At 52.3% G+C, this 24,429-nt stretch overlaps 10 protein-coding genes across 10 annotated transcripts; 2 read left to right on the top strand and 8 right to left on the bottom strand.

The window, feature by feature from the left end:
- Nucleotides 1-539: 539 nt before the first annotated feature.
- On the top strand, nucleotides 540-3,061 carry BDW74DRAFT_172625 (5'-methylthioadenosine/S-adenosylhomocysteine nucleosidase family protein; the record flags this gene model as incomplete). Its single annotated transcript, XM_073727594.1, has 3 exons — nucleotides 540-759; nucleotides 810-1,479; nucleotides 1,537-3,061. 3 exons carry the CDS (start codon nucleotides 540-542, stop codon nucleotides 3,059-3,061), a joined length of 2,415 nt encoding a protein of 804 aa, XP_073589885.1.
- Nucleotides 3,062-3,342: 281 nt separating this feature from the next.
- Nucleotides 3,343-4,742, bottom strand: BDW74DRAFT_172626 (uncharacterized protein; the record flags this gene model as incomplete). Its single annotated transcript, XM_073727595.1, has 4 exons — nucleotides 3,343-3,435; nucleotides 3,500-4,170; nucleotides 4,233-4,318; nucleotides 4,375-4,742. The coding sequence occupies 4 exons, from the start codon at nucleotides 4,740-4,742 to the stop codon at nucleotides 3,343-3,345; spliced, it is 1,218 nt and encodes a 405-aa protein (XP_073589886.1).
- A 284-nt stretch (nucleotides 4,743-5,026) lies between these two features.
- On the bottom strand, nucleotides 5,027-5,788 carry BDW74DRAFT_142498 (aldo/keto reductase). Its single transcript, XM_073722734.1, has one exon. It carries the CDS (start codon nucleotides 5,655-5,657, stop codon nucleotides 5,037-5,039), a length of 621 nt encoding a protein of 206 aa, XP_073589887.1. The 5' UTR covers nucleotides 5,658-5,788; the 3' UTR covers nucleotides 5,027-5,036.
- Nucleotides 5,789-6,299: 511 nt separating this feature from the next.
- Nucleotides 6,300-10,370, bottom strand: BDW74DRAFT_5960 (5-oxoprolinase). Its single transcript, XM_073733254.1, has 2 exons — nucleotides 7,718-10,370; nucleotides 6,300-7,674 (listed from the first exon to the last, which is right to left on the bottom strand). The coding sequence occupies exons 1-2, from the start codon at nucleotides 10,226-10,228 to the stop codon at nucleotides 6,355-6,357; spliced, it is 3,831 nt and encodes a 1,276-aa protein (XP_073589888.1). The 5' UTR covers nucleotides 10,229-10,370; the 3' UTR covers nucleotides 6,300-6,354.
- A 119-nt stretch (nucleotides 10,371-10,489) lies between these two features.
- BDW74DRAFT_172629 (peroxiredoxin) lies at nucleotides 10,490-11,380 on the bottom strand (the record flags this gene model as incomplete). The annotated part of the gene is made up of 3 exons (XM_073727596.1): nucleotides 10,490-10,927; nucleotides 10,977-11,158; nucleotides 11,215-11,380. 3 exons carry the CDS (start codon nucleotides 11,378-11,380, stop codon nucleotides 10,490-10,492), a joined length of 786 nt encoding a protein of 261 aa, XP_073589889.1.
- Nucleotides 11,381-12,296: 916 nt separating this feature from the next.
- On the top strand, nucleotides 12,297-13,315 carry BDW74DRAFT_172630 (uncharacterized protein; the record flags this gene model as incomplete). The annotated part of the gene is made up of 3 exons (XM_073727597.1): nucleotides 12,297-12,543; nucleotides 12,685-12,863; nucleotides 12,920-13,315. 3 exons carry the CDS (start codon nucleotides 12,297-12,299, stop codon nucleotides 13,313-13,315), a joined length of 822 nt encoding a protein of 273 aa, XP_073589890.1.
- A 52-nt stretch (nucleotides 13,316-13,367) lies between these two features.
- On the bottom strand, nucleotides 13,368-15,095 carry BDW74DRAFT_142502 (Zn(II)2Cys6 transcription factor domain-containing protein). Its single transcript, XM_073722735.1, has 4 exons — nucleotides 14,954-15,095; nucleotides 14,440-14,898; nucleotides 14,258-14,392; nucleotides 13,368-14,208 (listed from the first exon to the last, which is right to left on the bottom strand). The coding sequence occupies exons 1-4, from the start codon at nucleotides 15,008-15,010 to the stop codon at nucleotides 13,540-13,542; spliced, it is 1,320 nt and encodes a 439-aa protein (XP_073589891.1). The 5' UTR covers nucleotides 15,011-15,095; the 3' UTR covers nucleotides 13,368-13,539.
- A 1,364-nt stretch (nucleotides 15,096-16,459) lies between these two features.
- Nucleotides 16,460-18,501, bottom strand: BDW74DRAFT_172632 (uncharacterized protein; the record flags this gene model as incomplete). The annotated part of the gene is made up of 2 exons (XM_073727598.1): nucleotides 16,460-18,198; nucleotides 18,255-18,501. 2 exons carry the CDS (start codon nucleotides 18,499-18,501, stop codon nucleotides 16,460-16,462), a joined length of 1,986 nt encoding a protein of 661 aa, XP_073589892.1.
- Nucleotides 18,502-19,905: 1,404 nt separating this feature from the next.
- Nucleotides 19,906-20,496, bottom strand: BDW74DRAFT_172633 (uncharacterized protein; the record flags this gene model as incomplete). Its single annotated transcript, XM_073727599.1, has 1 exon — nucleotides 19,906-20,496. The coding sequence occupies one exon, from the start codon at nucleotides 20,494-20,496 to the stop codon at nucleotides 19,906-19,908; it is 591 nt and encodes a 196-aa protein (XP_073589893.1).
- Nucleotides 20,497-21,845: 1,349 nt separating this feature from the next.
- On the bottom strand, nucleotides 21,846-23,080 carry BDW74DRAFT_172634 (uncharacterized protein; the record flags this gene model as incomplete). The annotated part of the gene is made up of 2 exons (XM_073727600.1): nucleotides 21,846-22,929; nucleotides 22,995-23,080. 2 exons carry the CDS (start codon nucleotides 23,078-23,080, stop codon nucleotides 21,846-21,848), a joined length of 1,170 nt encoding a protein of 389 aa, XP_073589894.1.
- Between the last annotated feature and the right edge of the window lie 1,349 nt (nucleotides 23,081-24,429).

Genomic DNA, 24,429 nt, shown 5'->3' on the forward strand with positions numbered 1-24,429 from the left:
AATCACAAGCGGCAACGGCAGCACAGTATCTAAGTCAAACCTGGCCTTTCTCTGGAACTGACATCCTGCTTCTGTTGATGCGGATCGTCGGAAGCCATACTGCAGGAGAGCAGGCATGCGTTGGGTATCATGTGAACAATACTCTACTTAGGGTGTGAATTGAGGACTCGCAATTCAGGGTCCGCTTGAAGGGCAGAGCAGAAGCAATCGCCGAGGTAGGGGAGCAACTTGCCTGGCTCGGGTCTGCCTTGCGTTCGTCTTCTTTCGATGATGGCCTTGCGGTCTACACCCCATCGACGTATTTCGACGAACTTGAGCCATTTCCCCAAGAACCACGTCGTCCGCGTTTCTGCAACATTCGTATGACAGTCAGGCATATCACAAGCTTTGACAAGTCATCTGGGCAATGTTGGCGGAACTTGTTTTGCAATCCAGTTCTCGTGAATGGATATCCTATTTCGAGGAGACCAACGCCAGACCTTAGCCTTGAATTCAATCTCCATACCTTAATGGGCTTGACAGGGACCCAATGCGTCGACATGTTCAACGGCAATATATTCATCAAGGGATTCTCGACTATGCTTGTCCCCGCGGCATTTGACGGAGATATAGTGCGGTGGCATTTAATTTGCAAGAAGGATGAAGAGCGTATCTCCTACCTCGACAGTAGTATGGATCACATCGAAGGTATTACCATCTCGGACCTGGAGACCAGTCGACATATCGTCGAATGGTGCCCTAAGGCCCGATGTTTTACTGGTACGTCGTCTTGGTAATGTGAGAAATTCGCATGTTGATAACTCTCTCAGGCTCTGCCCATGCCAACTACCGAATTGACAGGTCATGGCTGCCCAGGACCCACGAAAGATGTCTGCTAAGGGATGTCTCGATAAAACAGAGTTTCCAGATCGGGCTAGTCAATGGAGCGGTGTATGGGAAGAAGGACCGCTCGTTGCATATCTTGCGTGGGACCTACCGGGCGAAGGTGACCAGCCTTTCCAGCAAATACCTTATTCTCTGGGACGTCCAATGTAAACGAGGCTGGTTGGTAAATGGACCCAGTGCGTTGCTGCATCTTCTACGTACATCATTGGAGTTGAATCGGACGGATGATTTGGCGTCAATGTTTCTCCTCAACCCACAACAATTTCAGGATGCCAAAGCCCCCTTTACAATTTCTGCGGCAGTGGAGGTTTTGATGAACATAACCAACCTGGACTCAAAGCTATACTCGGAAGAAGAACACGATGAGAACGATAACACCATCTACTATCAAGTGTGTGACCGGGTTGAGGCTCTCGACGGAGTACTCGAGAAGGCCATTGATTACCAAACAATGGTTACTGGTGAAGCTGCAAAGGGCCTTTCCAGGGTGCTCTCTTTCAGGTCATGTCTTAAGGGATGGGATTTCAAGGAGATAGCGACTCTTGAAGATTTAATCTGGCAGCGTGCCACGAAACGGAGAACCGCCGGTAAAGGGTAGGTGGACTTTATCCGAGGCGTACAAGCTGTGTGTCTGTATAGCCGAGGATTTAGAGAATTGATCCAGCCTTTGCTAGACAAGAACGCCTGCTCTCAATGGGAGTTGCTACCATGGGACAAGTACTACTTGGCCGTTAGCACAGAAGACCTCAGTCGAATTATCGACCGTCATGACAACCCAGGCACAATTCCAACCCAATTGACATCATCCATCGTATGGAGTCCCTCTCGCGTGTCCTTGGCGTCTCACTGTACATGCATGGTAGGCGGCACTGGGCACTTAGACCTAGCGCAGACTATCCTGCCTCGACACATGGGCAGACAGCTCGCCGGATCGAACAAACCCCAGCTTGAGGCCTCCGGTGCCTTGGTGTTTGGCTACAACAGAAGCACTGGATGGATATGGGATGATTTTGGAGACCCTAGAAAGGGGAACCTGGCCGATTCGGAATCTGAATCTGATGACGAACAAGGTCAGTGGAATGGAATTGACCGTACCATTTATGAATATTCTCCTCTCGTGGTGACAGATGAGGTCCTACCTGTTTTCACGCACACTGACTATAGAATCGTCATCATCTGCGCGCTACCTTCGGAGCTTATGGCCGTCCGTGCATTATTCGATGCGGAGCACACCAGGCTCTCAAAGCACGAGACAGACCATAACACATATGCCCTCGGACGGATCGGAGAGCACCCTGTGGTTGCAGCCTGCCTGCCATGCGACGAATACGGAACGAATGCCGCTGTACGAGTTGCCTCGGACGTCGAAAAAACGTTTCCTGCCATCCGATGGCGCCTCGTCGTTGGTGTTGGCGGGGGCATCCCCTCAAGATATAACATCCGCTTGGGCGATGTGGTCGTCAGCACGAGGGTCGTCCAACACGATCTAGGCAAGATAATTCACCCGGACAGTGCCGAGCTTCTTCGGACGGGCCTCGTCCAACGACCCACTTGGGAGCTCCGCACAACTTTGAGCCTATTGCGATCCGAACCTCGGCGTTCTACCAACCTCCTTCATAAGTACATTCAGGATATCGTCAGCCTGTGTCCAGAATACGAGTGTCCCGGGGAAGGCAGAGACCGCCTATTCAGCCCGTGTTTCAGCGTTGGGTCTGGTCTGCGCATGGACACTACGCCACCGGAAGTCCGTCGCAGCTATTGGCCCCCCAAAGCGCAGGTTCACTACGGTCTAATCGCCTCTGGGAATCAGGTCATCAAGGATGCCAAGGTGCGCGACCAGATTGGGAAGCAGTTGAATGCTCTATGCGTCGAGATGGAGGCCGCCGGTGTCATGGCTACAGGACAGTGCCTGGTCATTCGCGGGATCTGCGACTATGCAGACTGTCATAAGAACGATGAGTGGCACAATTATGCCGCGGCCACGGCTGCGGCCTTTACGAAGGTCTTCCTTTCCTATCTTCCGGCTCCGGCTCCGGCTCCGGCTCCGACCCTGGCCGATGCGCAGGAAAAACAGAAGCAGAAGGTCGTATGTCTGCCGAAATGTTCGAGGACGTTTATGCAGGAGTGCGAGTGCTCCAACTCGACGCATAAGAGACCTCATCTGGACGTGGCCTGAATGATATACAGCTCACTTATGAAGGATTTGGATCTCTCACTTACAAAGTTAGAGGTGTCATCAGTTCAACTGGTTCATTGCATCCGTCCGATACTGGTGGCGACTTTAACTGCTTCTTGCTCTCTGTAGCCTTCACGGCTCTTTCTCAAATTTGTTTCTCAAGTCATAGGTGACATTCATGGATGCTTATCTTCACTATGGATACTGATCTCCATCCAACTTTCTCTCGCTAGCGCAGCAGCAAGACCCCTATTCTCAATGGCGCTCTTACTCTGCCATTTCTATGAGGTGTAAAGCTCATGCTCGATACTCGCCCGAACAAACGCCGCTGAGCCTAGAACACTGTCGTATACAAGCGGCTGGTGGGTATAGTACTAAGCACTCTGTCAGCTCTATTCCATCTTATCACACGATGTCTCCATGGTTTTCTATACATACCTCATAGCTCGCCGTCGAGTTCAAACTGCAGACCCCGACCGTCCCGTTGTAGCTCAGAGTGCCATCGTCATTTTCAACAACGAATTTGTCGACGAGCGTATGGTATGCTCGGTCAGCAACGGCGGTGTAATTCCTCTCATTCGTTTGCTCCAAGAGACCAAGTCGTACACCCTTGAGCAAGCTATGAACAAACATCGCGCTGCCACTAGATTCGATATAGTTCTCCGCTCGACCGGGCGCATTAAGGACCTGCCACCAGGCGCCGGAATTTTCGTCAACAGTGTCAAGGATAGCGTTAGAGAGATCGATGAACCGGTTCCGCCAAGTATCCAGTCTCCCCTCAACGTTTTCTAGATGCAGCTCAAGGAAATCAACAAGACCCATCATAAACCACCCCAGCGCTCGGATCCAGACATACGGACTGGCCCCCGTAATTGGGTTCGCCCAGACAGCTGTCTTTGAGGCGTCGTAGCCGTGGAAGAGCAGGCTCGTGGCATTGTCGTGGCAGTGTGTCCAGAGGAAATCGAGTTGGTGGAAGAGGAAGCCAGTTGATGTGGTGCTGTTGGATGGGCCATGGGTGAATGTGGTGGTGTAGATTGGAAGAAACCAGAGGAGGGAGAACATTCCGTCGAGGTAGCTCCAGTTGGGGTAGACGTAGTACCAGAGGCCCCCTTGAACTTCGTTAGTATCGGGATGGGGGTTGATATTGGGTCAAGGTAAAGTGGTTGCGTACCATATTGGTTCCGCGGCTGGAGATCTATCGACAGACGCAGGGCATCAAGGCTCTCTTTGTACGTCTCGTTCCCAGTTTGCTCATACCTACGCAGCTCTCATCAGCATTTCATCCAAGCTCGGTTCCCCCCTACAAAACATACTGATAGAGCAACCCTTTCCCCACACTCAACCGATCAAGCGGGGACTGGGTATCCTTGGTTGCATTATCCACCAATCCAACAACACTATCCGCGCTTCTGGCAAGGAAAGATTCCCAGTCTTGCTCTAGGTACTGAGAAGAGGGCGACTCGACTAGATCTAGAAGCGCCGTCTGGAACGTCCCGACTTGTAACAGGCCAGACGAGTCACTTGAGTCGTCGTGGATTGCTTGGCCGCGGAGTATCACGCTGTCGGCCATGCGGGCTGAGTAGGGACGCGTTTCTGGGGTGGTTGCTCCATCTCCAAGTTGGACCTGGGTGGAGAGGAGGGTGACGCAAGTGAGGAGCTGGAGTGGGTGTTGAAGGCCCATATTGTCGGGTGTTGGATAATGGTGAGGTGCCAGCGGACAGTGAGATGGAGGAAAGAAATTGGGAGCTTAGTGTTTATATATGCCGATCACTTGGTTTGCCCCACGTAGGGAGGGCTGAGTGATGATCTTTACTGGGAAAGGTAGGGAGCGGCGTATGCGTATGCGGATAAGGAAGCATACCCATGCCCATCATCTAGAAGCTTATGAACAAGGGTCATCATGAAGTTCATCGATTACTATTAATTATCATATCATACAAGTCATATCAAGTCGCACCCATTACCAGTTAGGGACCTATTTCTTCCCATCCAAATCCTTAAACAGATCATACCCAAAGTCCTCACTCGAATCATTGAAGCGCAATTTCCGATCAATGCCACGAATCTTCTTAACATCCTGCTCGTCCAGCTTGAAGTCCCCGGCCAGATTCTGGCGGATCCGCTCAGGCGTCTTGCTCTTCGGCAGCACCGAATGCCCCTCCGTAACGCCCCAAGCAAGCGTCACCTGCGCCGCAGACTTGTTATATTTCTTGCCGATCTCAACTAGCACCGGATCCTCAATCAACCGGCCGATCGTGCCCTCCCGAGAGTATATCTCGTTCTGGTTCCCGAACGGCGAGTAGTGCGTCACATGGATTCCGTTTTTCTTATGCCAGTCTGCGAAGTCGCGCTGTTGCAGCCAGGGGTGACCCTCTAGCTGATGGACAGCAGGCGGGACGGTCGCGTTCTCCAGAACTCGCTGGATCTCGGCCTTGCTGAAGTTGCTGACTCCAATTGCCTTGACCTTCCCCGTCGAGATAAGCTTCTCCATCGCCTTGTATGTATCAAGGTAATCCGTGTCCACGACATCGGGGCCTCCCTTGTCGGTTTTCGGGAACTGCTCGGAGCCCCTCTTGAACGCAACAGGCCAGTGCATGAGTAGGAGGTCAACGTACTCTTGGTCCAGATCGTTTAGGGAATCTTGCAGGGCCTGTGCAACATCGTCGGGGTGGTGCTTGTTGTTCCAGATCTTGGTGGTGAGAAAGATTTCGTTGCGCGGGATGCCGGATTTCTTGATTGCTCGGCCGACGGCAGCTTCGGTGCCGTAGACGCGCGCGGTGTCGATGTGGCGGTAGCCGGCTTTAAGGGCTTCCAGGACGGCGTTTTCTTGTGCGTCGGCGTCTTGCCAGGTGCCGAAGCCCAGGGCGGGGATTGAGGCGCCGGTGTTGAGTTTGAAGGTTGTCATTTTGTTTGGTTTGTGTGGCGTGTAATTGCTAGATAGAGAGGTGTAGGTAGGTGTGAGTGTGTTTTGTTTGATTGTCTGAAGGGTTATTTGAGGTGTGCTGGGAGGTTTTATAGCTGCCGGTGGTTGTACAAGGTGTTGGTATTGACGTCAAGTTGATATCAGGACTGCAGTGGAACATGACGTGGATATGAATCAGGGTCTACGGGTCAGATTAGAAATGCCCTCTCGGAGACTTTAAACCAGTCTTCTGGAAAGCCACGGAACAGCGCACAGGGCTCAGGTTCAGGGGACCTCGGTGGATATGATGTAGCCCTGCGGATATGGCCTCCATCAGTGGCCTATGCAATCTGGTCTATATTGTATCTCATCATATAATCATAAAAAACAACTACTCAGCCCTACCCCACCCACCACCACCCGGCGTCATAATAACAATGCGATCATGCGTCTCAACGCGAATCGTATTCTTGCCACCAATATTGACCATATGATCTTCACCCGTATCCCCATCCTTCGTAATCCAAAGGTTCATGCCCGGTTCCGCATTCTCGCCTCCCTCCAAACCGTACGGCCGATGAACGCGTCGTTCAGACAAAATCGAGCAGTCCATCGGGGTTAGGAACTCAATCTCCCGAATCACCCCCTCACCACCAGGGTGCTGGCCCTTTCCACCTGATCCCGAACGAAGCGTAAACTGCCGCAGGAGAGTTGGATACCGTTTCTCCAGGATCTCGGGGTCTGTAATTCGCGTATTGGTCATATGCACATGGATACCCGACTCGCCGTCCCAAGTTGGACCGGCGCCGCTTCCGCCCGCGATAGTCTCGTAGTACCCGAATCCGGGGATCTCCTTCCCGCTCTCGGGATCCTTCTTGGCATTCGTGCCGAAAGTCAGGTTGTTGCAGTCTCCCTGGGACGCGGCGCAGGCGCGAAACGCCTTGAAGACGACATCCGTGACGCGTTGAGACGTGACAACGTTGCCGCCGACCACGGCGGCGTTCTTGGTGGGGGATAGCAGGCAAGACGGTGGGACCTTGATGTCGATGGGAGTCAAGCAGCCTTGGTTGAGCGGCATGTCGGCGTTAATCATGCAGCGGAGGCAGTAGATGATTGCGGAGTGCGTGATTGCAATGGGGGCGTTCCAGGCACCGTAGACTTGCGGGCCGGTACCTTCAAAGTCGAACACTGCGGACCCGTCGTCGCCGTTAATGGTTACCTTGAGCTTGATGGGGCTTCCGTCGTCCATGTAGTCTACCGCTTCTAGCGGCTTGCCTTCGAAGCGGCGGTATAGGTCCTTGAGGAGATTACGGACCGCTGTCTCAGCCGTTTCCTGGATGGCATACATGTATTTCTGGACACTCTCAATACCGTACTCCGCAAAGAGGGCCTGAATTAGAGAGATACCGCGGTTATTCGCAGCGATCTGGGCCTTGAGATCGGAGATGTTGTCTGTCAGACATCGTGCTCCAGAGCACCCGGGGTACTCCGCTGGCTTCTTGACTAGAAGCTCGGTGATTCGTTCTTCGTCGAACTTGCCGTTGCTGACGATTTTCTCGCCTTCGATGGCGGCGCCTTCTTGCCAGAGTTCGGTTGACTTGGGGGGCATGGACCCAGGAAGGATGCCGCCGATGTCGGCGTGGTGGCCTCTGCTCGCGACGTAGAACATGATTTCGCTGCCGCCGGGTTTGTCGAATACGGGGGTGATTACCTACACTGTTAGCATGTATGATGAAGAGATGGGGTTGACTTACAGTGATATCTGGCAAGTGAGTCCCACCGCAGCTAGGGTGGTTGGCAACCAACACGTCGCCGTCCTTCAGATTACCCTCCCATTTCTTGTGCTGATACCGGACCGCAAATTGCATGGAGCCAAGGTGAACCGGCACATGAGGGGCATTAGCCACCAGTCCACCATCAGGCGAGAAGAGAGCACAGGAAAAGTCAAGGCGTTCCTTAATGTTCGTCGAGACAGAAGTTTTCTGGAGAGTTCGACCCATCTGCTCGGCAATTGACATGAATCGGTGGCCGAAGATACTGAGCTTGATGGTATCGATTCCAGAAGAAGGTTCCTCCTCGGGTGACTTCGTTTCCTTTAGGTCGATAACAATGCACGTCTCCAGGACATTTGCGACCGCGTCAGGAACAACGACGATTGTCTGCGTGTTATCGATAATGATAGCGGGCCCATGGATTCTAGAGTTCTTCTCAATGTTGTCAAGTTTATAGACAGGCGTATCAAGCCTCTCCGTCTGGCCATCGAAGAACGTCTTGGTGATAAGGTCCGGATCCGTTTCGATATCGCGCATCTCTGCTTCTCGCAATTGCACGAGAGGACTCTTCTCATCGCGGACTTTTGAAGCAGCAATCGTACGGACACGGATGTCGTCCACCAACACTGGCCTGTCAGAGTTGAATCCAAACTCGCGCTTGTGTCGTTCGCGGAATTTCTCCAGGTAGTCAGAGTCGTCTTCCGGCTCCAGGATCATGAGACTTGTGTCGGAACCATCGTATCGCAGGTTCAGGTAGCGCTCGTGTCGGACTTGGTCTGGTGCGAACCCTTGGTCTTTCATGTCGTCTACTGAGGCATCCGTCATTTCCTTCAGCTTCTTGTTGAGTTCTGACTTGGAGGACTCGTATTGAGTCGAGAGCGGTTCTTGGGATTCCTTCACCACCTCGGCTAAAGCGAGCCCATAAGCGGAGAGGACTGAAGAGAACTTGTGGATGATGATCCGGGATATTCCCAGTGATGCTGCGACTGGGCAGGCGTGTTGGCCTCCGGCACCGCCAAAAGAGGCAAGGTGGTGTCCCGCTGTCTCGAAACCTCGAGCTTCAGTCAGGTTCCTGATCGGACGGGCCATCGACTCGTCGGCTACCTTCAGGAAGCCCAAGGCGACTTGCTCTGGTGTGTACTCCGATTCTCCCTTCTGCTTCCGCTCAGCGTTGACCGTGTCAGTCAGCTCCTTGAACTTCTTCGTGGTGATTTCGAGGTCAAGTGGTTGGTCTTCATTCTCTCCAAAAATGTGAGGGAAGAACTCCGGTAGCAGACGCCCAAGGAAAAGGTTGGCATCGGTGACTGTCAATGGACCACCTTTGCGATAGCACGCTGGGCCAGGATGAGCCGATGCTGACTCCGGTCCGACGTAGAAGAGACCGTTGCGCGAGTTCAAAATGGAACCACCACCCGCAGCGACGGTGTTGATGTCCAATTGCGGGGACTGGATCTGGACTCCGGCCAGTTTGGAACCAAACACGTGTTCTAGGTGGCCATCGAACCTTGAAACGTCGGTCGATGTACCTCCCATATCGAACCCGATCACAGGTATCTTTTCCTTCGCATCCCAGCTCGTCGCCGCAAAGCCCACGACACCGGCAGCCGGACCGGAAAGAATTGCCTTCAATCCGCTAAACTTGCGAAAGTCGACCAGACCTCCATCGGACTGCATGAACTCAAATCGACAAGTATGCTGGTTGGCAAGGCCTCCCTCGAAGCTGGACGAGATGGAGTCGATGTATGTCTTGATGACAGGAGTCAGATACGCATCCGCCGCAGCAGACATCCCACGCGGCACAATCTTAATCATAGGCTGCAGCTTCGAAGACAGGGTAACCGAGAACCCCATTTCCTCCGCCACCTCCCCAATAAGCCGTTCATGCTCAGGATAGACATACGAATGGACGAGTGCGACAGACAGAGACTGATACCCCTCGCTCTTCAACCTCTCCAGCTCAGGCCGAACCTTCTCAACATCAAGCTCCCTAAGAACCCGAAACTTCTCGCCCGTAACACCTTCCACAACCCTCGTGCCAGAAAAACAACCCTTATCCGACGCCGGATGAATTGGCACAATCCGCTCATCAACCTCCACAACAGCCTCAGGCAAAACACCCGGCCTCGCCATCGTAAGATCAAAGATATTCGGACGCGACTGGTCCCCGATCCTCAACAGATCGCGGAATCCCTTCGTCGTTATCAGCGCAGACCGCGCGCCCTTCCGCTCCAGCAACGCATTCGTTGCAACTGTCGTTCCCATGCGTAGACTCTCGATGGGACCGAGTTCTAGCGGTTTTCCCCTTGGGTGCGGCTTGCCTGTCACCTGCTCCAGGACCTGGCGCACGCCTTCTGTTGGGGCATCTTGGTAGTGTGCGGGGTCGACGGAGAGCAGCTTGAGGATGATGTCGGGGCGGCCGGGGACCACGGCGTGGACGTCCGTGAAGGTGCCGCCGCGGTCGATGGATATTGTTATTTTGCCGCTTTCAGCCATGGTTTTCTTGTCCCTGGATTATTTGGATGGGAACTGGATCTCGACACCTGGCACTGACAGAGGACTTGGAGAACATGAGGGGTTCCTTACCTTGCTTAGTCATGTGTTGGAGTCAAGATGACGACATGCATACTGCCAATCTGTGCCGCCTTTGCTGTGATCGACGAGATGAGATGGACGAAGGAAATGCGAGGGTCAAGTTGAGCCCGATTCTATAGTACAGCCAATCGTACATTCTATCTAGAGTACACTATTCCGTATCTAGTACTTGGTGTAGCGGAGGTAAGGCTTCAGCTCGCGAACCTCACCGAACTTCTTCTTCGCGTCCTCAGTAGAGACAGAAGGAGGGACGATCACGTCCTCACCAACCTGCCAGTCAATCGGAGTGGCAATGCCCTTCTTATCGGCGGTCTGCAGGGAGTCAATGACACGCAGGACCTCGGCGGTGTTGCGGCCCGTAGAGGCAGGGTAGCTCATAACCAGGCGGATCTTCTTAGCGGGGTCGATAATGAAGACGGAGCGGATGGTGAAGGCAATGCCCTTCTCCGCCAGGTTGGCGAGCTCCGACTCGTCGATCATGTCGTACAGCCAGGCGACCTTGCGGTCGGCGTCCGCAATGATAGGGAACTGCACGTCGCTGCCGGTTACCTCGTTGATGTCCTTGATCCAGTCGCCGTGGGAGCCGAGGTCGTTGGCGCTCTGCCTGAATCAGCATAGCTCTTTATGCAGGTATCTTCGAGGGTCATACCAATCCGATCATCTTGACGCCGCGCTTCGCGAATTCACCCTTCAGCTTGGCGAACGCGCCGAGCTCGGTTGTGCAGACGGGTGTGAAGTCGGCCGGGTGGGAGAAGAGGATCGTCCAGCAGCCGTTCATCCATTGGTGGAAGTCGATCTGGCCTTGGGTGGTGAGAGCCTCGAAGTTGGGAGCTGTGTAGCAGTGATGTTAGCTAGGCCAATTGGCGGCAAGGGAAGTAAAGACATACCGGTTGAGCCGAGACGAAGACGCGGCTGCTCGCGGGGGAGGCTGCCGATGAAGCGGCGAGCGAGGGGTTGAGCGAGAGGGGAGACGATGGGAGTCTTGGCCCAGGGGGCAGCCTTGGGCAGAGCGCCCAGGGTGCGGAAGGCAGTGCGAGGGAAGAAAGAGGCCATTGTCGATAGAATGATTGCAGACAATAACTCAATGGCAACGGAAGCGGGGAGAAGAAAGCTCTCCAATTTGACCCCATGTTTCTGGGAAGCTTTCTGTCTACCGCCCTCACTCACCGCCTCTTTTGTCAGGACACCGGATATATCCGGCTATCTCCGGCCACCTCCTAGGTACACAACACTCTGCAGCGTTCAGTCTTCACCACATCCAAGGACCCTCTTTTCTGTAGACTCGACCATGGTTCTAGCAGGATATGCTCTATATTTGCATGATTACCATTGGTAAGTTAAAGGAAATACCATGGCACCAGTATGTAGCGAGAAAAGACGGGTGTGGAAGTACGAAAATATATTTTTTTGCCCAACTGTACCTAGGTGTATCGTACAATGTTTTGCAACACTTCAAGGCCAAGTAACTCCTCAGAAAGATTCAACACACAACAAAATATTTCCATCAAGAAGTATTCGTGGAATGGTCATCCAATCGTCGATATGAAGCAATGAACTCTTTGATCTAACAAGCGAAAATGAGCCATCCCAATGTGAAGAAGACTTGGGACCCTGAAAACAAGGGTCGGGCTCAGCGAAGTGACGAGTACCACAAAAGCAAAACAGGGCTTAGCTTTCTTCGAAAAGGCGCCTAATGCACGATTACGAGGGACAGAACCTCGAGCTCCGCGAATCTGGGCTTTGATTGGAGTCATTTCTGCGGTTCTGCTCGTATTCGCCAACAAGGTTAGACTCGACCAGACAATTGTCGGCCACCGTGACGCCCTTCAAAGCCTCAATTGAACCGCTGAGCTCCTATTTGGCATATGAGCTTGATTTATAAATATGGAGCCTACGTCCTTGCATCTTTCAGGCTCGCACCTTGTCGAACTACTTCGTCAAATAAATGACTTGCCGCAAATCTGCGATGATGGACCAAAGAAACAGTAGCGACAAACTTGCGGTCCCTGATCCTATGCTCACTCTTCAACTGTATCGTCGCTGCTTCAAAGGCCGAAAACAGCTGTTTTCGAAGTCGGATATCGCCGCTGCAAACTACTTCGTCACGAATCCTGTCCCGCACAAGCACAGCGACACGTGGAAACCGGTGTTTTACCGCGGTGACAATCCCAAGTATACCCCGACGACAAGGGCCATCGGACGCGCCCGTCGTTCGAGTATGTGGGATTCGTTTCGAGTCTGGCTTGGAGATGGTGTACAGGAGGTTCTAGACAACGAGCAGCTGCGACGACAGAGACGGAAAGCAGAAAGGAAGAACAAGTGGAGAAGGCGGTTCGGAAGATAAGAGAAGCCCGTAGAGATTGACGAGAAGAAGGTGGTCCAGGGGAAGGTGGTGATGATTCGAATGCAGAGGATGGGGATCTTGTCGCGCAGTGTTGAATGGGAGCTCGAAGGCGTGCGGTATCGCTGGTCAGGAACGAGGATGTTTGCGACTGGATATATGACCAAGGCCAAAGGATGGTCGCATAGCATGAAAGTGAGACCCATTACCCTTTCAAAAGAGAGACATTGCTAACTGTCCATGCTGCGCAGCTTGTTCGGGTATCCGATCATACTCTCATTGCAACGTTCGAGAAAGGCGTACTGGGATCACGCAAGTCAGTGAAAACTGGCGAATCTCCGAACAAGGCAAAGACGCTTTTAGGCAAGCTCAGAGTCTATGATATTTCTGAAAAGTCGCCGATGTACCCGGCTGAATTACAGAAAGATCACTTAACAAGCTTGACGGCACGAGTCGATGCTGGTAGCACCAAGCCATCCAATATCAAGGACGAGCGAGACCTAAATCCCAATGGGTTTCATTCAGGTAACCTCACCGGGGACGCAATTGCCTTTACCTGTTGGATTGTGGTGGAGGCTGAGCATCGCCTCCGGTGTAAGATACTAGACTTCTTGGAGAAAGTCGCGGAGAATGTACAAGGCGATTGACTGGCGAAGGCTGTAAATCATTTCTTTCGCCGCATTTCGAGTTATTAATGAAGTTGACTTAAGTTTCAATTAGAAATAAAGATGATTCGAAGGGCCAATAGGCACTGAAAAGGAAGGCGCTCTCCAGAGTCGCACAAAGGCAGTCGCTAAAGAGCACATAATCCCCAACTCCAGACCGAAACACACAACCTCCTCCTAAAGACAATTCAACTCTCGTCATCAGCTCAACAAGCAGCGGCAAATAACGCGTCTAGCTGTGTTCTTCGTATCTCATTATATTTATTCTGCATCCAGTAACACGTTTGAACCCATTTGACCGCTGGAAAGTCGGTCTCATATCCGACCAAGATCTCTTGGACTTGACTCCTCACATCGAAATCCTCCGTCGCGTTCCAGGCTATCACCAGCAAAACTGGCATGAAGCTCACTCCAAAAGGTCGGTACCTCTCTGCAAGCCGCGCAAGCCAGATTGTCTCGCTAACCAGATCCGCCGCTTCATCCAGCAGGGCAATGTTATTCGGATCGAAGATGCGAATCACTTGATTGAGAACAAGAGCGAGGCAGATCAACATCGAGTACGAGACCTGCGGACGGGTATTCACACGATTTCCTGGCTGAGACGCGCCCGGCATATCAAATTCCGTGGCTCTATCCAGTACCGCCCGCATGGTTACGCAGTCGGCGATCAGTTGATTGTACGCCGTGTCAATATCGAGCAGATGCAAGCCGGGATCGCGGATCCATTGCGCTATCTGAACCATACAAGGGAATTGGAGACTTAAAAGGCGACAACCATAGGTCCCCTGCGTTGTTGACTGCGGCCCGTACGATTTGGCGATCGCCCAGAACCAGGAACCAAGGGGGATTGTGGGATCAACGATACTTTGCATAACCTGGGCTTGGGTCAGACAGTTATTCTGGTGATGGAGACAATGTGCTTACCACTGGCATACTCAACATGACGATCATGTTATCTTCAAACTGTCCTCTACCGGTCTGCGATACAGCTGCGTTGAGAATCTGAGTTAGGATTTCTCCGTGATTTGCGAAAGGGTCATCTGGTCGCCCAACCCAGCTCTGATATGGTCAGTTATCATCGCTTCCGCTTGAAGAAGTCAACTAACCTGACATATCATCATCAAATAGATTGCGCACACCGTATGTATTGACCTTGTCTGCTCCTGATCGCTCAAACACGTCCTCAACGCTTTCCACCCCTTGACATACCGTGCCATCGCATCTGGAAAGCTTTGCTGCGTACGGAGCGCCTTGACGGCACTAGTCACCGCGCCGACCGCCGCATCTAGGGCAGGGCTGGATCCGATACGCCGAGGAAGACTCTCCAGAAAGGGCCCGTACCAGGTCACGTCATACCGTATGTCGGTGACTTGTAGGACTTCAATGAAGTCTTTGGCGATGTCCACCGTGGCATTACTTGGAATTTGACATGTGCGCGATAGGACTAGAGCGGCTTGGCCTTTGCAAGAGTAGCCCTCCTTGAATGTGAACCGCTTCTGACCGGACCCAACGCAAGCAATCTGGAGACGAACACATCGCGTACACGCCGGTTTCAGTTGATCGCACTACCCCAGACTTAGCAAATACACTTGGCGTTGGGACCTCGCGCAGAATCCCAACCTTTTTCTTCTGTCTTCGACAAGCCTCGCAACCGCGACTTGAGGGCACACCAGGCATAATGTTGGTTTCGGACCACTGTCCAGCGCACGGGCTTGAGAATGGCTGTTTAAAGTGATGACCGTGGAGCCTCCCTGAGCTAAGACTTGGAATGGCGTTCAGCTCTTATTTAAGAAACACGGCTCTTATTTGACTGACTCGCTTATAGTAGCTTGACCGTTGCATCATTTATCACTTGGTGCCAACTCTGCGCCTTCTTCATGCTTATCGTCTGCAAGGCCCGCTCCAAGCCAACGTGAATGACGGGAAGATTTGACCAACCACCTCGATGGGGAAGGACCTCGTGCATCACAGTTCTTATCCCCCAGAAGCTCTTCTAAATATATGAATTCGACCCACAGGACAACCGATTCATCTGCTTTATCGAGCGGATTGATTCCCCGTGTCCACCAAAGAGCCCGAGGACGAACGACTCGGTGTGATGCGATTGGACTGAAGATCCCTGTTCATTTCCTCCATGCCAACATTCATTTCCACCAACGATGCCAACCGCCCGGAGTTGTGTCCGCTTTGGGTACTTTGAGTCGCTTTTGGCCCCAAACGCCAACCAATTTCACTGGCAGATGTCTTAGACAATGCACAAGTCGGGCTCGAAAATAGCCGGAATTCACCCCGGCCGTGTCCCCTCGTTGGCCCCTGCTGCAGGGATCTGCACCGCCAAGCAGCAAACCAACACCGGCGACAGCTTCTGAGTGGCCTGTAGCCATCTTCAGGGGCTCATTGGAAAGGTTTTTGTTTGGTCAACAGTCAACTCTTGAGGAGAGTCCCTGCAAGGCGACCACGCTAGGTATTCGAGTTGCGACCAGTGCTGTCTGTTTGTCGACGGAACAGCGCCCCTCATTGTCACACTCCTTGTCTTCAAGAAGAATGCCTCGCGAGGCTGAATAGATAAGCATAAGCACTTTCCTCATACAGAATCGCAGCGGTTGTTTCATAACTCTGGACATGTCGGTCGCTCGACCACGTTTCCTCCAACGTCGTACACCCGCGTTGTGTTGGGAGGGGCCGCACGTTATCTTGGCCCAAGCCACTTAAATCACCGCGCAGTAACTTTGCTTTGCGCTTGGCTTCCCGGCAAGATATCCGAGCTCTTCTCTTTCATCCTCTTTCTGGGGATCCTGGAGGCTCGTGTTTCATACTCTTGGATTGCGTCAGTGCTGCGAGACACAACACAGCCCACAACAACAACCCCTCAATGCTCAACGACATAGCTCGGCATCACCTGTGGATGTCGGATAATACCATTGGTGCCGCAGCTGCAATTACAAATCGTGGAATACTGCACAACCGTGCAAACCCAGGTTTTTCAAGAGAATTCTAACTGAAATATGTGATAATCGATATTACGCTCCTTGCCTTGCGAAAACCTCAATCATGGCAACGTCAATGTTACTGTATTTCAGATGTCGCAAGCCACCTAGAATACACCCAACAAGCGTCCTACACGCTCTAGATACCACCAGACGAAGCTGACGAAAAAGCGGCATCATGCTGCCTCTTGATTCCTGATCGTTGTCCAAATGCTGCGGAATTCCGGCGGGTATCGTCTGCAACTGACAACCCGACTTTCTGGAATACCTTCGGAACACCGTAAATGGTCCCTGCGATAGTGCCTTTTCTGGAACGACCGAAGACTATCGCGCCCTCTTCAAAGCATTGGCGTTCACCTGATTTTGGCTGGATTACAAACTTCCCGGTCTGGATCTCCTGTAAAGGAGGATCGGATGAATCCCAACACGAGTCTCCGCTGTCTTCCTTGTGATCACACATCTGGAATGGATCCCCTGCTATGAGCCAGTAGTTCTGGCTAGTGAGTCGACGTGCACCCAAGGTGTTGACACCGCCGCGTCTGCTGGTTAGTTCATCAATGCAGCATATGGATGTAGCCAGCCAGTCGCTGCCCTTTGGGAGACTGTTACAGGCTGCATTCGGCTCTTTTGCTTTGGTCCCGCGAATGACCCCTCCCATACCAAAACAGAAAAGACAGGTTACTTGATCCAGGACCGAGATCCATGATAGTCCTTCCTTCTTGATGCGGCTTCTCTTGAGTTCACTTTTGTGGGAATCCATGACAATATCCATGAACTCATAACCGTATATCTCGGTACGTCCTGGGCGCTGCAAGATCGCCCTGGACATATTCGCTGAGAATCCAAGTATCATGTCCCGGACGGTCAGGCTGTCCTTCTGCGATTTCTCGATAACGTCCCCGCCCCGATCCCTAAGAACAGCCGAGACTCCCGAGCCACTATCCCATACAGGCCGGACCAGTGGAATATCACTTTGTCGATACTGGGTGGGAATGCTCCGCCAGTATGCGAGAAGCATTTCGTGGTAGACGGATATTAGAGGCACCAGCCAAGCTCTCGAGTCTCCGACGTCATAAATCACGATGTGTTCTTTGGCATTGCTCGCTAAGCATTTCAGGTAATTGCTGCTGGCGCTATACCGCAGTGTGTTGATCGTCCTATCGAACATCAGTCCCGCCTGCCCCCCAACCTGTAAAGGGCCGACCCCGGATGAGGCTGTAAACTGCAGATTCGCGCCCTTCCAGGTCCAGGTCGACCTCTTTATCTTTGCATCGGACCACTGCACTGGACCCAACTGTCCAGTTCCGAGCAGCGTGAAACATTCTCGGGACCAGCCAAGCAGGGCTTTCTCGGTCTTTAGACTTTTCAACTTTAATGTCTTGAGCCAATAACCTTTTGTTACCGAGAGGTCAGCGACTTTGAGCTGGGAGTCATGGTTCGCCGTCTCCAAGTGCCAAAGTACGGTACTGTCGTTGACCACCTTCATCGGAACCAAGGCCGTTGAGTATCCCATGAGGATCAAGCCTCCATCGACTTGGACCGGATACTTCACTGCTGCTAACTTGAGCAGTGAATGAAAACTTGCGTTTAAGATGAACTTCTTGATGACTTCTGCTCCCAGCTCTACTGCAATAACCCCGGTCTCGAAGAGCGCAAACCAGCAACAAGTGTCATTCGGCACTGCTGGGAGCAGCCTCTGAAGAGTTGCATCTCTGTTGTCCATCTTATGGATTGAGAGGCAGATTTTCCCTTTCACTGGTTGTCGGATCGTAAGGCAAAGCCATAGTACCAAGTTCCACTGCAACCTCTGTAGCCGGGACGATTTGAACATCACAGAAATCGAGGTCTGCGATGTCCGAATCTCTCTGCTGTCACTTTCTGTCTCACAATCAGGATGATGGCGACACCCGACGACTCATCCAAGTGGAACTTACTGAATATACCGTGGTCATGCTCTAGGGCCTTCAGGATATCACGCACCAATTGAACGCCTCCCCAACAATTTCTTTCAATATACTCCTTGCACGGCATCGCCTTCACACCGTCTTTGGACATAGTTAGAGTGAAACTTGCCAAGAGATACTCAAGTCTCTGGTCATGAGGTATATCGGCAACAACGCGCGGAAGCTCCCAGGTGCATGTTTTGGCTTCTTTGACAGGATCCCAGGGCATCGAGGCCATCTTTCGCCATGCCCTGGGGTTTGGAGGCGGCCTGTCAACTGACACGTTTTGTTCTAATGAAGCCAGTCAGCATTCGCCAGAGCAATCTGTCGCCGATGGTCCGGGAAGCACCTTTCCGTTTAGGATGCCAGGTTGTTGTGGGCTCCTGATGACCCCCCGATTCATTATCGCCGATTACATATCCACTTTCCCTTTCTCCTGATGGACTTTCAGGAAAAGAAGGATCACTAGTAGCACGGCCACGCCTTAATAATGAACTCCAAGGACGGCGAACACCATCGTCGTCATCGCCATCTCTCTCAGGCGACCTATCTGGCGACAATGACTTTCGACTTGTTGAGAAGGAATTGATCTCGTTCTTCTCCATTTCTGCGTTTGTTTCATCGTCGTGCTCCGACTGATCACTGGCGGAATGATCCATCCTGACTTCTGCACCAATGTCGAAGCGCCCCAGTCATGGCGAGGTGGGAAAGCTACGCTACTTATGTATCACTGACGGCCACCAGCTCTCGGCTACCCCGCTGCTACGTCTGCACCCAGGTCACAGCATTGGCCGATAGCGAAGTGGACTAGTGCTTACGAGCATTCGCACGACCATTGAACGGATTGCCTTTGCCTTGCTTACCTACATGTTGGTGTAACACCCTGCTGCGTGTAAGACGCAAATCATCCACCCACGGACGAGACAACGCAACACAAGCCTTGCACATAATAAATCGACAAGGGATACGTGGACGCCTGAAGAATGAAGTCAAGGAGCGTCGTGGCCGTACACTCCTCGCTCCCAGAAAGACCTTATCATCAACGCAACTGATCAACTTGACTTCTCCTGTGGGGTTCTTGTGTAACCTACGCGTCGAAGCTGCTCACTCCATTCCTCAGTCAGGCAGGCTGCGGGCGCGTCCACGTCTATCTTCTTCCCTCTCGCTGGTGAAGTATTCTCCTGACGCGATCAAGTTCGGAGCCTCGTTACCATCAAATCTCGCCCTGGATATCAATCTAACCGCAGTTCTTGCATGACTGTAGCCCACATCGCCCATATGTTAGTTGATCGGGATCCGGTTCTGGAAGGGGTTTAAGCAAAACAGGATTTGAATAATGCTCAGCGTCGAGCTCCTCGTTAGTCGTCGAAGGCGGGGTAGGTATAGTTGTGCTAGTCGATGGGGTATCGGCCCGCTTCTCACGCACTGAGGGCCGGGCCCGTTTGGCAGTTTCTTGGACAGTGCATGGAAACAATTCAGCCAAGGTCTTTGTTGACGGCTCGTAGTCCTGGTCGATGGCCCATTTCGAAGACATCGACCGAGACGAAGATGGCATATCTGAGACCGTTGAGAGAAGCGAGCGGACAGCTTCGATTTTATTGCGCAATAGCGCAGCTCTTTCTCTGCCTCGCGCTTGAAATCCTCATGGCCCGCCGCTGCAAGCCGTACCAGTTATCAACTTATCCTTATAAACTTGCCGCATCACCCGGGCAAGAAACGCAACGAACCCGACATTCTCGTGCCGGTTATCCAGAAACCTAGCGTCGTCGAAGATCCGCTCGTCGCCTTCAAAGGATTTACGTAGCCGGAAGGTGATATAATCTTCAAACCACGTCTGTTCCGAAATCCAAGGGAAGATCCTGCCTACCATCTCCAGAAGGCGATAAACGGGGACTTTCTCAATCACAAGCCGCAATCTCGGCTCCACCTTGCTAGCAAGGTCGCCCAGACCGTAATTAGCCGCCGCGCAATACATGTGCATTGTTTGAATGCACTCAAACTCCGGGTCCATATTCCGGGCTTGGTTTAGTGGGTCTGGGTACTCGTCCGTCATGAGGTAATGCACGAACGCGCCGCCGATGTGTCCACTCGCCTTGTCAAGCGACAGAATTCGAGGCCCGACACACCAAGGACTGTAGCAGCCTTTATGGTGCATGGAGCAGGTTGCTTCGGGGAGCGAAGGGTGCTTGTCGAACAGGACCTTGGGCACAAAGGTCCGGTCCTCGGGGTGCATTTCGAACGTGATCTTGATTACTTCGCCGATGCCGCCGTGGGTATCGTCGTTTCGTGTGGATGTACTCGGCTGGATCTCAGAGCTCACGCGATTCTCGCGTTCCGTTTAGCATGGAGCGCGCAAGGGGTTGTCGATGAAATCGAGGCCGTACAGCTCATCATCCGGGTCAGGCAGAAGCGAGCTCGAGCCGAACATCAGCCGGGCCCCGGTCATTCGGCCCTCGTCGTGTTCTTTGTGGGGGTTCACATGGGAACGAGGACGAGGGTAGTATGGATTAATAGCTGGCTTGCGGAGAAGATTTTCGTCTACCGTCGATCGAGGAATCGGCGTGGTATGGCGGGTTGCTTCGACAGTGGTCAAACACTTGTTCGGGAGCTGCGGCGGGGAGGGCTTTTCGATTCGCCAGCGTCTTTCCTCTATGGTCGGCTGTTGATGGTGATGGTTGGGTATCTATAAGTCTGTTTCACGAGACTGGTCAAGATTGTGTGCTGCTGGCTCCTGGAGGAATTTCGAGTGAGTATACTGGGACGGAGAAGAGGGGGATCAGTCGGTATATCATCCCGGTCATCCCGGGGTCACGATGAGTCTTGACGTAATGAGAGGCGCAAGCATTTCGGGGTGAATCGAAGGTTTAGATACTGAAGTGCCCGTTGCAGGCTGATTTGATCGGACCAGTTGACCGTCCTGAAGTGTACAGTGAAGAACGACAGGTAAGGTTTGCGGGAGCCAGCAACGAGGACAGGAGGCGGGTTTGTATGCCGATTCAGTTCATCGCCCTCATACGATACCAGTTAGAAAGCATAATGATCGAGTTTCGGTCCTCAAATCCTGTATTACCGGTTTCATTATTGAGTATGTCATGTTTCATGGTTGAACTGTACCTGGATAGGGCATCGCAGTCACGTGCTAAGGCTTCCTACCGTACCTAGGTACCCATGGCACGACTCGAGGTATGAGGAGCATGATCAGTTACCGGGGCCCAACGGATGTGAATGGTGTGTTGCTTACCTTGTTATGTCTAGGGCTCTCTTCTGACACTGGCCGAGTACCAGGAGCATAGGTGAGTGCGAACCACTAATGGAGCTTGACCGTACCGATGCCGTCTACATGATGGGTCTAGTGGGAACATTGGAGTCTTGAACAAGGGTATCACGCATGCTTTCCTTTCAATACTTGAACTACTAATCTTAAACGTCAGAGTAGAACAGGAATAAGAATATATAGAGAGAAACAAAACAGGAAGAACAAATCTCCCATCCAAAAACATGTCTCAGACGGGCGATCCCCGTCCCTACCCCCCGTGCCATCCCCACCCTCTTCCTCGTCCAGCTCATTAAATCCACCGGGAGTCATTTCAAAGCACATTGTGCTTCATCAGTATCAGCGTCGGCGTCATCCTGATCGCTTGAGCTTGGCGTGGGGACTTCAGACCATGAATCTTGGGATTCCTCGTCGTCCGATCCCTCGTCATCCGGTTCCTCCTCGTTGAACTCGTCTGAGTCCTCGTCTCCGAAGTCCTCATCTAAATCTGCGGCCGAGTCATCGTGGAAGTCCTCCTCGTCCGATTCCTCCCCCTCGGCAACATTTTCGTTCATGTCCTCATTATCGCACTCGTCCTCGTACGAATCCTCCTCTCCGGCGTCCTCACCGTCCATGTCCGGATCTTCAGACCTATCCTCGTTCGATTCCTCACCCTCCAACCCATACTCCGCAAAACCGTCGAATTCGTCTTCGCCCGCCTCACTCTCCCCGCTCACAATAGAGGTGTTCGAACCTGTCCCAGACGGCATATCAGAGCACACGCAGGGCCTTGACACATTGGCGTTGGTGTTCTTTTCCCGATAATAGCTGCAGATCTCACGGAGGCGAGCCACTTGATCGGCATAAATCTCTGTCGTGAGCTTCGCCAGGAATTGACTGAATTCCGGAGTTGTCCCAAACGCCTCGATAAACCCATCGTCTCGAAATACATCCTCATCTTCTTCAAACCGGTCCTTCAGCGTCTCGGTCAGGTACGCCGAGAACCAGGCGTCCCTGGACTCCGGCACAAACACCTCCGCCGCAATATAAAGGATCTCCGACAAAGAGACATGCTTGTTAAAGACCTTCATGTACTTCTTCGCCTGCTCCGCAAGCCCATCAAGTCCATATCTAAATGCCGCCCGGTACGTAAGCACGCTGCGGTTATACTCGACCTTATCCCTGAACTCCGGCGAGGCCACGAGTGGCAGGCGCAGGGTCTGGTAGGTTCCCGTGTAGAGGTAGTGCACGAGGGTATGCCCGATGTCGCTATCGACGTACTGGAGGGTTATGGTGTGTGTGCTGTCGGGCTTAGGGAAGGCGAGGTGCTGATCGAGGACTGCGCGGGGGATCGTGTACCGGGACCATGGCCCGTACCCGAGTTTTATGGTGATGGGTTCGGATTCGTAGGGGCTGTTTGGACAAGGATGGTTAGTTTGGACACTCGTTCATAGTTGTAATAAGGGGAGGGTACATACCTGCTTGTTGGTTGGTCGTAGGTCTCGAGACTCGGAACATGGTCCATAACTTCCTGATCTTCTTTCTCGGTATTACTGTTGTCCATGATGATGCCGATCTGACACTGGTCGGAGTTTGGTGGAGTTAATATCGTGGGTAGTACTGGGATTTGGACCCCGGTCAGTGTTCGCAGTAGGTCGAAGTCGTGGTTTGAGAAAAGATGGGAAGCAAAGACGAAACTAGAGGATATAGCGCCTACTTTGTAAAGCTTCTCCGAGTCACGCCGCCAAAAGAGCCGATGAGAAATTATACCTACGTCCTGATGAGTGGATGGGAGTGTCCAGCGATCACCCTAGGTACCCTGGAATTTGACCCCGGCCGGGCATCCAGTTCCGCCAAATCGCATTGCTGGAAGCAATACCGTTTTAGTGGGAAGTACACTGTGAGGTTTCCATGGCCTCATTGACTGCTTGAATATTACGACATCACTTGAAATATACAGGCATGGAAATCATTTAAGTTTTCATCTAGACTTTATCTTCGGCCGCGCAGCCGTCGGACATTTTCAAGGACCGTACCAATGTACTGAGCACTTGATAATCGCCGTTTTTGGCCCTCTTCGCTGCGTTTCGTGACTTCCGACCAATGCCTATGTAGGGCATGCTAGTCACGTGGCGCTGGCCATCGTGCCTTCCTAAACCGGTTCCCTGTGTTTACTGAGGTCGGTAAGGAACAAGCTGGGCATCACACCAATAACCCTGTATGTGAGGAGGTTGATAGAGGTTGATAGGCTTGCTCTATTTCCTGAATTACCCTAAGCCCCTAGCCTCTACGACACTCGAATCTCGTAGGCTTTTGGAAACCAGCAGAGCAGGCTTTTATGCGATGCATAAGTGTAGACCTTCATTGATAAAAATGTTTATTTTCATATGTCTGCCATCTCTGACTCTGTATGCCGTTTGTACCCTGACCTTAAGCTTAGCCCTTGATAGAATCTTCCAACAAGGCGTCCTTAGTAGGCCAATTTCACGGGTTCTATTTTCCCAGACCAAGGCGTCTTCCAATAACTTGCGTATGGTAATTCTCAACAGCGTAGGATCTTCTTCAGCGTTTCTTGCGCCCATATATCTGTGCCAAGTTCCGGCGTGAGTGATAATGATTGGTTCCATCGCGCTCTGCCATAGACGCGCGAAAGGCTGAAGAAGCTGGGCAAGGCGACGTGGACCAACTTCATTGGCACACTATGACCAGGTGGTGTTCTGCATAATGGTACCATAGTATAACACGGGAAGCGAGGCTGAAGATATGTTACAAATGATAACAGACTCAATCAAAAAGATATAAATATTAGGACGCCGTTGTCCCGCTCGAGGCGACCTCGATCTTCCAGCTATTCCTCTTCTTATCGATTTTTCCCTGACAATTTCGCATATACCCCAAGCCAGCCCAGTTTAA

Source organism: Aspergillus multicolor (assembly GCF_047715735.1).
Source record: "Aspergillus multicolor strain CBS 133.54 unplaced genomic scaffold BDW74scaffold_1, whole genome shotgun sequence".
NCBI classification, from domain to species: Eukaryota; Fungi; Ascomycota; class Eurotiomycetes; order Eurotiales; family Aspergillaceae; genus Aspergillus; species Aspergillus multicolor.

Bases quoted from the DNA above. Each gene is read 5' to 3' on its own strand.
- BDW74DRAFT_142498 (XM_073722734.1), bottom strand. From the start codon at position 5,657: ATGCACTGGCCTGTTGCGTTCAAGAGGGGCTCCGAGCAGTTCCCGAAA.
- BDW74DRAFT_5960 (XM_073733254.1), bottom strand. From the start codon at position 10,228: ATGGCTGAAAGCGGCAAAATAACAATATCCATCGACCGCGGCGGCACC. The intron at 7,675-7,717 runs GTAAGTCAACCC...CTAACAGTGTAG, and splicing joins CTCACTTGCCAGATATCACT to GTAATCACCCCCGTATTCGA.
- BDW74DRAFT_142502 (XM_073722735.1), bottom strand. From the start codon at position 15,010: ATGCCTGGTGTGCCCTCAAGTCGCGGTTGCGAGGCTTGTCGAAGACAG. The intron at 14,899-14,953 runs GTTGGGATTCTG...AGTCTGGGGTAG, and splicing joins GTCGAAGACAGAAGAAAAAG to TGCGATCAACTGAAACCGGC. The intron at 14,393-14,439 runs GTTAGTTGACTT...TGACCATATCAG, and splicing joins ATTTGATGATGATATGTCAG to AGCTGGGTTGGGCGACCAGA.